At 39.1% G+C, this 12421-nt stretch overlaps 2 protein-coding genes across 3 annotated transcripts; one reads left to right on the top strand and one right to left on the bottom strand.

Annotated features, from left to right (window-relative positions):
• Nucleotides 1-296: 296 nt before the first annotated feature.
• plekha8 (pleckstrin homology domain containing, family A (phosphoinositide binding specific) member 8) lies at nucleotides 297-8485 on the bottom strand. 2 transcript variants are annotated; one of them, XM_020637377.3, is made up of 13 exons: nucleotides 8298-8485; nucleotides 7763-7879; nucleotides 7506-7661; nucleotides 7295-7416; nucleotides 6872-7030; nucleotides 6707-6750; nucleotides 6338-6456; nucleotides 5182-5524; nucleotides 4006-4091; nucleotides 2938-2996; nucleotides 2496-2697; nucleotides 2336-2397; nucleotides 297-2245 (listed from the first exon to the last, which is right to left on the bottom strand). In XM_020637377.3, the coding sequence occupies exons 1-13, from the start codon at nucleotides 8335-8337 to the stop codon at nucleotides 2048-2050; spliced, it is 1707 nt and encodes a 568-aa protein (XP_020493033.2). In that variant the 5' UTR covers nucleotides 8338-8485; the 3' UTR covers nucleotides 297-2047. The 2 variants fall into 2 exon arrangements, with proteins under 2 accessions (XP_020493033.2, XP_020493034.2); XM_020637378.3 differs by having other exon boundaries at nucleotides 6707-6747; nucleotides 8298-8484.
• A 188-nt stretch (nucleotides 8486-8673) lies between these two features.
• On the top strand, nucleotides 8674-10666 carry fkbp14 (FKBP prolyl isomerase 14). Its single transcript, XM_020637417.3, has 4 exons — nucleotides 8674-9028; nucleotides 9285-9436; nucleotides 9534-9661; nucleotides 9746-10666. Exons 1-4 carry the CDS (start codon nucleotides 8832-8834, stop codon nucleotides 9902-9904), a joined length of 636 nt encoding a protein of 211 aa, XP_020493073.1. The 5' UTR covers nucleotides 8674-8831; the 3' UTR covers nucleotides 9905-10666.
• The last annotated feature ends 1755 nt before the right edge of the window (nucleotides 10667-12421 follow it).

Below are 12421 nucleotides of genomic sequence, written 5' to 3'. Positions count from 1 at the left end.
ACCCAGCTGTTGGCAGAGGCTGAGAGTGAAAATCCCTGACCTATAGGCAGCGATGGCCGGCATGCAGAGTGCCGTGATCCTGGCAGAGGATGCTCTACCGCAGCACATGCAAAACACTCATTTAACAGACAGCAAGGAATGCAGCGGTTATTTAAGATCAGTGACAATGTTGTTTCCTCAAATTAGTTTAGAATGAGCTGAGCAAGGGCCAATTAAAATTTAGACCATAGGTTCAGTACCATGGCACAAAATAGAAGACAATGTATTTGATTACAAAAGGACTTGATGCACACTCGGACAACTTAGTTTTTTATTTTGTAAAAATCCAATAGCATCTTATATACAATCATAGAAAAAAAAAAATCAAATGTTTTTATTATTACAATAACATATTTTCAGAAAAAATGTGGGACTTAAACACAACAAAAAACAATTGCATACCAGCTGTGTAAAACTTCTGCCAATTATCGACTTGAAGATGTGTTACTGACTGCGTTCCCGAAAATTCAAACATAAAGGTCAAAAGAAAGTTAAAAATACTTGGTGGTTTGTGAATAATAGCCCTATGAGGATGTTCCTGCTTCGTGCGAATGGCTCAGTGAATTTGTGGACAAACTTGAACGTGTCCAGGACGTGGAGTCTAACCACTTATTCGTTGAATCGACATCATCAAATATTGAGTATGGCTGGTAAAAAACACTCAAGTAAATGCAGGAGAGTGCAAGGGCGAAATGGTGAAGAGAAACGAAATCTGTAGAATAGACTTGCTAAAGGTTGATGATCATTATTACGGAGAAAAGAAAATCTGTGTAAGGTAACTTTTATAATCTATCCCATTTAAGATGATTCATTTCCTTACGTTAATTATAGGTCTGAGTTTCCAATGGCATCTATGTTACTTAATACATAAAAAACATGCAATCAATCCACATGCTCTATGGGTACAAATGTCCATACATTCATTCAAAAGCTCAGCACACATGTCTCACAGTCCCCATGACATAAACATGAACTTCATAACTTAAGACATGATAAATAGACATTGTGACAATGCATAATATGCATAGGTTTGTGCAGAGGATGCCGACATAAATATTCAGCAGTTGTCAGTACTTGAAACAGTTACACTGTTATTTCACTCTTGAGTGTTGTGGTACTGTAGGCAGCTCAGGCTAAAGCCATTCACATGACAGTTCCTTTTTGGTCCCATGGAGAGTCTCTGAAGTCTTAGCTCATAGCATGTTAGCGGTATAAAACAAAACACTGTCAAAACTGGCGTTAAATTTCAGGGACACAAAATTGATATTGATTATATTAATCAAACATAGCTGTGTAATATTTCCTCTTAACTTCAACTGTCAGTGCATTACGCTTACTTAATTAACCTAATGTTAGCCCATTATGCAATTCCATCACATACTTTAGGCATACATTGGGCTTTGTAACAAACTGACACTGCTTTTCAATAAATAGCGCTTTTGTTAGCTGCAAGTTTCACCTGTTTCATGCTCCAAGGGGAAGGACAATCATGACTAAAACAATAGTTTTATATCAAAGACAATCACAAGTTATCTTCCAGGGATGTTACTGGAACCAAACTCCCTGTGCTTATGTACCTCAAAACACGTACAGAACATAAAAAGCCACATCACCACAACAGAATCTACACAAAATAGTCACCATGAATCTTTAGGGTTGGAGTCTGCACAACAGGGCTTAACCCCTTCACTGTCTTATAGTCTTTTAAACAAGACCCAGAAACTTCATTTTGTCAGCCAATAACGCCTTCATTGTTAATGCTTGCCTTGTCCCTTGTGGGTTCCCAAATACCAACATCAATACCTTCTTCAAAACTAGAGCCTCTACAGTCGTAGAGTCCATAACCACTGGTAACACCTCACACTGACGCGGGACACGCTCACACTGTTTTGTACAGGAGACACACTTTGATGAATCTCGCCCCTTGCCTTTAGCAGTTTACCACAACTCTGCCCTCAGCAGTCAGGTTCTGTTCTTCCTTGAGCCTGGATTGTCTCTGTGTTCACGTTCACACCACTTCATCTGACTCCAGGTTGTATTCATCGTACAGAGCATCGAGGACAGCCAGCTGCTTCTCCATGGCGGGCAGGTACACTCCCAGGTCTCTGTGCACGCCGCTGATGAAGCTGCTCTTCAGCTCGTCGCCTTCGTTTGACACCAGGGCGGCACTGAAGTTTTGATAAGACGGGGCAGCTCGTAGGGCCAGCTGGGAAAATAAAGCAACAAGTGGTTGAAACTCAAAGTACAGATCAGCTTCTTCGGGGTATGAGTATAGATGAGAGTAAGAAATACTTACAGCAAACACGCCTCTCACAACCCATCCATGGTACTGTCGAAGAGTCTTTCCATAAGCGTTATCTGTGTGAAGGGCGGAGCATGATTTATCCTGACAGATAAAACTAGACAAAGATTTGTGCGCTTGTAGATCTTTAACTGCCTCTTAAAATGGGACTCACTCAGTGCTCCCTGAATGTCTTGTTCTCCTGCGTTGACCTCTGACAGAAACTCTTTGAGGAACTTCAGGCCTCGTCGGAGCCACAGCAGAGCCTCGGTGGCTGAGTTGCGAACCTTGGCAACGCGTCTGTGGACTTCATGCAGCACAATGGACTGTAGTGTTGGGAAGCTGTCGGGGTCTGACATCAGCTTCTGGTGAATTTTCTACAGGGTAAAAACACAGACTGATTTTTGTTTTATCTTGTATTGCTGTTGTTTTTCAAATATGTGGCTAAAAATGAACAAGTTCTTTTTTTAAATGTAATTGAATTGAATTGAGTTCTATTTGTGTTGTATAAAACGTATGTAAATGTAAAGAAACAAGATCATTTATGGTTAAGTTCATTACAACAATGACTTTAGTCGTTATTTCTAAGATGACATATCAACGATGTGTACACATACCTTGATATTTCCAACAAAATCCATTTTAACTGGTGCGAACACTGTGGAGCCCAGCTTGTCTGAGGAGATAAAATCCATCATCATTTCTTTGTTGTTGTTTCCTTAACTGGAAGTTTCTTAGTGTTGTGGCTTTAAACTGCTTTTTTGTGAAGAACTTCTAAAGCAGGAGGAAATCATGTCTACAAACTTTAGTAAATATAGTTCTACATATTGCATGGGAGAATATGAAGGGGCCTAGGACTCTATGAGGGACATGTTATATATTGTTCTATGTTGTAAATTTGGGCTCACAGCGTGAGCTTAGCAGGCAGAATCAGGAAAAGGTTGCGACATTATCAATAAAATGTACTGTCACTGTTAATGGAGAAGTTTTTACATTTAGAAGCCCATTGTAAAAAAAAAGGCATATTATAATTAATTCAACTTTTTACATAAACACTTCAATCTCCTCTTGTAACAAGTATATTCAGGACCTGTGCAGATTGCTAATAAGTAAGATAGTATGCAACACATGGGCAAAAATCAAAGAAGGTCGTTTAGATGTATCTCCCACTCAACCAGCTAAGTTTTGATGACAATACTTACTCCACCTCTCCTTGAAATTCATTTGAGTTATGATTAATCTCGAAATAGGAAGGCTTCTTTTTTTTTGCACAGTCTTAGTTGTTTTTTGGTCAACTGTCTAAACAAAATTAAGTATCGTCCAAATCTAGATCTAGTTTATATCTTTACTGAAGCTGTCAATGACTCCCTAACAGAGGGATACATGCAACAACATGTATGACTTCATATCAAACATACAACAGACCACAAAGAATTAAAGAACCACTGAAAAACAGTCGAGTGCAGAGGGAATGAAAGCATGAAAGAAAAGTATGATGATGAATCCAAAACCAAAATGCTTTCACTTGGTTAAATACAGCAAATGACAGGGCATGCAGAGATGACAGGAAAGTACTAGAAAGAAGGAAGTTTCCATGTAAAAGTTTGACAGGGTGACCACATGAGTGGCGTCAGGAGGAAGAGGAACAGGTTAAGATGAGGAGAGACTAAAAGTGACCAGCCTACCTAATACAGGCACTATTGCATAGCATGAGTCCAAAAACTCTTGAGTAGGGATACCATTGTCGTCGTCCAGTCTTATATCACTAAATCTAAAAAAAAGTAGAACAGATTCAAACAGGAGATTATATTAGAGGTGAGTATGCCATTTCAGTTTTTATTTGATCAAATCAAACAGAAAAAAGATACAAGCATCAAAATCAAGCCAGAGAAATGATTCACACAGTGTCATGCAATCCTATGCCTGACAATACCTGAGACTATGCAGCTACTGTGTCTACAGCGTCACAGAGTAGTGTTTGTTTACGTTTATAATTCAAAACGTCCTCAAATATGTGATCCCCATCTTGAGGTAAATATTGGTTAATTCCGAATATTATACTCACTGGTTCCCAACCTGGGATCCTAGCCCCTCTAAAGGGGGCGCCAAAGATCTTGGGGTGGGGGAGGTCTGCTCTGAGCTTGTCAACATTAGATTTGCACATATTAACTTAAATAAAAATTACTTACTGGATAGTTAATAAAAAGGTATTTTGCTAAGAACAAGTGTGTGTAGGCCTTTTCTGTTGGGGATGTATCAATGAAAACTATTAAAATGTACGTTAATACATATCAGCAATGAACCTTTTTTTTTGCTGTGGGTCCTTGGGGTACTCATCTTTTCTTAGATATAAGTAAGGGTAGTTCCAGGAGACAAAAAGGTTGGGAACCACTGATTTGATCGTAGCTTAATTTACAGAAAGGATTGACTTAAGAACTCATGACCACGTTTGAGTAACACTCGTCAAGGTTTTAAAAAAGGAAAGTTAAATATATTTATAATACAGAGTGAAACAAAAAAGCTTTACAAACCCAAATATCAGTTGAGGGCCTCTCTGTGTCATGTGATCAAGAGAGAACACACTAATATAAAACACTTATCCAAACATCTGAATTCAGTTCAAAACTTGTAATTTCACATGTATTCTGTGTAACACTGTAGTACATATTAATATTATCTTTACATTAACTACGTCTCTGTGCAGCAAAAGTGCAGTGCCTCAAAGACAAAAGTTCTACAAAAGCTTGAACTGGTTAATGTTGATACTGTAAGAGTGAAATATCACAGAGCATTATTCAGTTTCTCCATACAGTATTTATGTCTCCTAAAGAATGTGACCTTCCTGAGTAGCATTTTCATACCTGTGACTCATTGTGCTGAAGAAAGTTTCCACCTGCCCTGTGTCTTCTTGCTCTGTAGAAGAATCTACTTCCTGCTGAGCTTCCTCTTGGTCCGGAAGAGCTTCCTGTTGGTGCTGAGGCTGCACAGCATTCACTTCCTGGTTATTGTTGTCATGCTCTTGAATTTGGTCCCCTTTGTGCTTCTGCTCTTTTTCTGTCTCTTTTGTATCATCCTCTTCACTTCCCTCATCCCCCTCTGTTGGTTGCTCGTACTGTTCGATCTCAGAGGTATTCTGGGTAGTGTGTAAAGAAGGAGTGACCTGCTCCTCGAGGAGCAAGCCAGTGCCGTTTGCTGCTTCGCTGTCTGCATGAAGACACAGAGGGGAGTGGTAAGGGTGGGACAGGTCCAAATAATTATACTACAATATCTTAAATAATAATTCATCTTGATTTTTAAGGATTGTAAGTGGACGGATGGATAGTTTATTAATCCTTTGCAAGAAAATGACACCGTTACAGCAGTCACAGTCAATACATAAAAACACTGGACAAAGAACGTTCAGGCACCTAAAAACAAGACATCGAAAATACTACTAACTTTTTTATCAACACATAATATCACATATAACACAAAATCTAACATTTTTAATTAAGGATTAAAGATTAAACTGTGTCAGGTGAACACTGTGTATTCTGTTGATCAATTTAAATTATTCTGATATAGTGCTTTATCAAATCAAAATTCTCATATCAAGTAGACTTAGAAAGATATGATTTTTCAATTGATTTCAACAATGTGTTTAAGAAATAAGGTTAGTGCACCGATGGCCTAGCGGTTAGGTCCATTATGTATGGAAGCTATAGTACAACCTGTGGCTTCTTTCCCACATGTCATTCCCCACTCGCTTTACCTGATTTCGTACTCTATCCACTGTTCTCAGAAATAAAGGCATGAAAGGAAAGGACAGATCTATTTATTTCATCACCAGCACTAACTTTCCTGTACACTGCTCAGGGAAATGCAATAATGTAACTGAACATCAATCAGTGTCTGTTCACAAAGAAAAACTATCACCAGTTCAGATGATGCACAGCCCTTTTGTTCAGTGTCGTCTTTACTTTATGTAATGCTGTGAGGTTTGTTACCTCAGGGTGGGTGTTGGGACACCGGACTTACCTGATGGGGAAGAGTCGTGATCTGGTCTATCAGGCTCATCTGGTCCCTCTGCTCCAGAGTCAAGGCTCTGGGTTTCATGTGCAATTGTTTCTCCTGAGTGTTCAGGTAAATCACTCCATCTGGAATGAAAAGGAAAACTATTTGTTGGCTCTAGAAATTGGATTGTTTTTATTTGGAAAAACATAAAAGGCATCTTTATCTACTGCCATTGAATTGCAACAATAATCTAACCATTTGATGTCAACAGAAAACATTTGAGAGGGCGTTTCATTTTTGCTTCGCTGTACCGAACGCTTCATTGAACAAATGTGACTTTTAGAGATAGATAGAAAAGCAACATAAATATGTAATGAAAAAAAAGGAACCTACTTTTCCTCAAGATTCTGACTTAAATGATTGCCAGGTTTAATCTGCTGAAAAAAAAAAAAAAGAAATTGTGAGATTGTTAATACATAATTACTGTAGAGCCATGCTGCTTATACTGGATATGATTGGGTTATATGACTGACAGAGGGGTGGTGACAATACATGTACCTTCTGAGGCTTGAGGGCTGCATCTGTAGGGGATCCTGGTGGACTCTGTGTTGCCATATCTGTACTGAAAGTACGATTTGCTATCTGCATGCATTCTTCTAGAGTCCTAAGGAAAGTTGTGCATGTAGACTTCACAATGTTTCCCGTGTCTATGCCTGTCTGAAAAGGCCCACAAACACATCAGTTAGCACTGCCACATATCCAAAACGACACCCTACAGTCTGGGAGAAGCAATTATGATATTTGGTGACAGTGTGAAAAGCACAAAGGTTATTAAATTGCACTAACATTTGCTACCTCTCTGGCATTATAAGCACAGGCACAACATCATTTAATCGTAAGCAAAAAGGTCTCCCAATACAGCAGTTAAACACCAACAGGAGCTTCTCTTATTTCGTCAGCTCATCCAAACTTTAACCTTACCTCTGCTGTGTCTCCTAGCTCATCATTCTCCTTGATCCTGTTTACTTGTTGTAGGAGAAGGTCACAGTACAATCTGAGCTCTGACATCTTAGTTTTCAGCGCCTCTGTGTTTTCCTGGAGCTCTGTATCAACAAATGGGCCAACATGAAGACAGATGTTAACAGTATATATTTATTTTTTTCCGGATTTGGACTGTAGGGTATCTTCATACCTTTTTCTCTCTTTGTCCGGTTGTCCGTCAGGCAGGCTTTGGCTGTTCCCAGTGCCACCAGCCATTTTTGCCTCTCTGCTGCATTGATGGCTCTGAGGTAAAAGTACTGCTCTCCTGGGATGGTCAGGTCAACTCGTGTCGAGTCAGAGGAATGAACTGAAAGAAATCACAGCACCACACAACAAGTCAAGTTAATTAACACACAGCGACGCACGATGAAACTAAGTTCACTGTGAGCCAAAGTGAGTCACACTGACCTTGGATTTCACAAACTGAGATTTTAATGCTGCCCTTGCAACCTTTCCAGGCATCTTCTTGAGAGTCATAGTAAGACAAAGTTCCTCCATCGAGCACAAACCAACGTGGCTGCCATCCTGGAAAGAAAACACGTTTTTTTTAACACTTTCTGTTGTGTTGTTGTTGTTTTAAAAAAGGGGAAACATTAAATCTATCATTTAGTAAAAGTCAGTAAACCAGAGTTAACCCTTAGGTCATGTTCGCAGCAGATAATCAGGATTAAAATGACAGATGGTGGGAACTACCTTCACTACCAAGCACCACCTCTAAACTCTCCACAAATGAAGCTATACTCTAATTCTATAAACAACTCGCTTTGCTAAGTCATTAAACCTTCTTTATTTAAAATGGTACACAAGCTGTAACATGAGCTAACCTTCTGCTGGTTATCTCAAACTCAAGACAAGTGAGCTTTGACGTTGTCATGCTAGCTAGCGACCTTAACAACGAGCACCAAAACACAAATCACCGAGCGACTCAGAGGAGTAATCTTACCGCTTATGTAATTGGTCCATTTATACAGCGTTCCTTCCATTGTTTAAATGTGTGTTTCGCCGTTCATTACTTGTTTATCATAACAAGAAATGATGCACAGCTGATTGCAGAGACTCCATCGGGCCCCGGGTGTGATTTGTGGAGCAATGTCCACAGCTCTGTATCTCAGATACGTTCATAAAAGTGCGTAAAGTTTTTCATGAATGAGGCTCTTAGCAGTCACAAAGTCGCCCCTCCCATTTACAGCAGACGGATTTAGGTTTTGTGGGCGTGGATTACTGTGATTGACACACGTTGTGACCGCTTGAGTAGGAGAGTAAATAAAAGGGGCGGGATTTAGAAAGCAGTCATCCAATAGCAGAAAAGGAGGAGGGCAGACAGCGAAACAGTGGCTGCGTTCATTGCAGAAGTTGGATGCCACGTAGTTGGCATTCCTAACATGTATTTATTTTAAGTCCCTGTATTTTTAGAGGTGAACTTTTGCATTTTGTACTTTTTTATTTTATTTTAGTGAGTAACTCTTTTTCTATCAGAATGAATATTTTTCACATTTGTTCGATATTGCCCTCACTTTTTGTGTTTGTCACTGGGGGTAAACTACCCGAGCCAGAGGTGAAGATAGAAGTTATACACAAACCCTTCATGTGCTATCGTAAGTCAAAATACGGAGACATGCTTCTTGTTCACTACGATGGATTCTTGGAGAGCAATGGCACCAGGTTTCATTCAAGGTAATGTGTCGCTGAAAGCTCTGACAAAGTCTCATGATAGGTTATTACTGTGCTGTAATAGCCTATCATGTTGCATGAGAACTAACTATAGCTGAAATGTATTTAATGGGCTTAAACATCTCATCACTTGTCAATATCTCTGCATTGTCAGTAAGGTGGCAACCATTCCTCCCTTACTTTAAATAGCTGTGATATTATTGTGTACTGAACTCTTCTTTCTCAAAGACAACTGATTGATCCTTGTAACTCTTGACAGCCGCAATGAAGGAGATAAGAATCCAGTATGGTTCACTCTTGGGATCAAGGAGGTGCTCAAAGGTTGGGATAAGGGTCTCAAAGACATGTGCACAGGAGAGCGCAGAAAACTGACCGTCCCTCCATCTCTGGCTTATGGCAAGGAAGGAAAAGGTAACATAGACTACATAAAAGCATGCTATAGGTTGCATCAAAGTCCCCTTTCTTGAAATCCATCAGAAATTATACTTTAAGATGATTATCTTTACAGGCAAGATCCCTCCTAGTAGTACCCTCGTTTTTGACATCGAGCTCATGGACATCCAAAATGGTCCGAGGTCACATGAGTCTTTCCGGGACATGGATCTAAATGATGACTGGAAGCTCTCTCGACAGGAGGTTTGAAAGTCTTACTTTGCTCTTCCTTTCTGTATGAGGGGGTTTGATTATTGCTAAAAGTAATTATTATTGTCCACACTGTAGGTGACGGAGTACCTGAAGAAAGAATTTGAGAAACATGGATACTCGCCTAATGATACACATCATGAAGTGATGGTGGATGACATCTTCAAAAATGAGGATGAGGATAAAGATGGTTTTATATCTGCAAGAGAATTTACCTACCAGCACGATGAGCTCTGATTTCACCTGTTTTTTTTGTTTTTTTTATCTACCAGAGTGTCTGTTTCCATTTCATCAGGACATGACAAAACTTAAGGACACCACCGGGCTGTTTTCACATGACAGTTGAACTGAATTGTCTTACTTTTAGAAAAAACTAGACACACTACACTTGCTCAATTGCTTTAGTTTAGTTGTTTAGTAATTTTATGAAAATGATATCCACACATTTTTACATCTCCATTCCTCATACACTGACAATGTCACCACAGATGTATTAAGGCTGCAGTGTTGGCTTCTTTTTAAATTAAATTATTTCATTAGATATATGTGAACGTTAAGTTTATATTTGTCTGTTATCTTTGTAATACATGTGCTGTGAGTAGGGGCATCAAAAGGAATTCTGGGCCACATGACAAAACATCACTGCAGGCCCAATAAGCCACAGCCCAAGCCAACCCCACACAGTTACTGTAACCACAACACCACGCACATGAGCCATTAAAAGCTTTAAAGAACAAAAACTCTTCGTTAAATTGGGGATCAATGACCACAGAGACGAAAGTGTATTATTTTGTCAGCATCACCTGAAGTCATATTTATTTGAACAAACACCAGACATTCACACCTTACCATATTAAGAATGTATAGAGAAGTACACTCAGAAGTACAACCGATTGCTTTATGCTCTCTGCTTGAAAAGTGAGTCTGTTCCTCACTTTCAGGTCTGAGGAAGAGCAGTTTGATTTGAAATGTCACTTGTTAATAAATCCTTTAACAGGAGGTCCTTGGTGTGCAGATCTTTTTTGCTCATTATAGAATCAACAATAAACCAGCAACGAAGACAATTCTAAATCCTCCACAATCCTCTCCAGTCAAGATGGACCTTTGCCTAATATTGAAACCTCTGTCTATTGCAATAGTTGATGACAGACCACCGATTGGCATATCAAATAATATTCACCACAGGTTGGAATCAAACCAGAAGTTGTTGATAAACAAGGGAGTGTCAGAATTCGCTGAGCTAATGGTAAAGCTGGCAAAGCTTTTAAAGTCATAATGAATGTTTTATTTTTTTCTTGACATAAATGTTTGACTGCCATTTATGAATAAATTCCAATAAATACTTCAACACATTCAGCAACACTTGTCGTGACCTCAAATTATTCATCTCAGCTCTTAGTTTACTTTGTGTCTTTTTATCACTGAACGTGATAGTGGGACCGATTAAAAACCTTACAAAAAAATATCCTAAGCCCCTTCCTCCTTTGGGACCCTTAGCAGTCAGACCCACTTTTCTTCCCACTGTGACACCCATGACTAGAATCTAAACCTTGAAGATGAGATGCTGTTCGGTATTTTTCTTTCTGTGCATGTCTTCATTAATCACTAGAGGGCAGTCTTGTCCTACACTTTTGTGTTGAAAATAATAATAATAATTTCCCTCTATTGCATACTGTCCCTGGCAGACCTAGTGATCTACATGAGAGTAAAAGCACATTTACCATTCCTTTTCATCAGGCAGGATTTAAGGATAAGGATGTAGTATAATGGCTTGACTCATCACAGTTTATCACACCATTATACATCATGATAAATGCTGTATAACAAGTAGAGGAACGGGAACCTGTGACTCAGTGATCGAACAGCAGGCAGCATCAGCAGGAAGCACATAGTGTCAAGATTTAAGAAGCCAAAGAGATGTGTGAAGGCAGTCAGTGCTCTTGGTCGATTATATTTTCTTTAAACCCTCCAAATGAAAGCATTTGAAGATTTGGGATGAATGAATCTTGACATAAAATATGAGCTATCCCCGTTCAACCATAGACTGTATATAAACAGTCAATGTGTTCAACTGATAATAATAAAAATGAGGTTTAGATAGAAAAATGCTTTCTTTCTTCAGCCTTACAGTAAAGGCATTAACAAACATAGATAATTACTAAGCTATTTATTGAGAACTAATACCTCAGTAAGACTTGAATCATGGAGATATATGACTATCACACCAGGATAAGTGATCGGTATTGAAGGCGAAATACTGCATGTCTGCATTTGAATGATGCTGGTAATTTACACACCACGATTGTTTTAAATAAAAAAAGAAAGAAAAAGATGTGTAAGAAATAAACCTTTTATTGTTATGCAGTGTTTTCCTGCTAAAATGTCTTTCTGATGAATGCTCATGTGCACCTGTGATACTTTTTAGAAACTGCAGACAGATTTCAGAGTAGTAACCATAGAGCGAATACTGTGGTGCAGTTTATGTTTCACCTCTGCAGTTCATGTGGTACCTGGCAAATGTCCACCGTGCTCACCACACCTACCTACAGGTAAAAATGGAGGAGGAGGAAGGTTATATGGCAAGACGGAGATTTAATTTGCCTTCTGGGTAAAAGAAAAACTGGCAGGATCTGAGATGTAGCTGTCACAAGTATTAAAAAAAGGGTTGTAAACCACATACCTGCAATTCACTGTGCCTCAGGCTGCAAATTCATCACAAACACAGGGATGGGCCTTTTTCTTCTGATTTAACTT

The sequence above is a fragment of the Labrus bergylta genome, chromosome 8 (assembly GCF_963930695.1).
Source record: "Labrus bergylta chromosome 8, fLabBer1.1, whole genome shotgun sequence".
Taxonomy (NCBI): Eukaryota; Metazoa; Chordata; class Actinopteri; order Labriformes; family Labridae; genus Labrus; species Labrus bergylta.
Note: the sequence above shows the minus strand (reverse complement) of the source record. Positions and strands in the feature narration are given on the sequence as shown.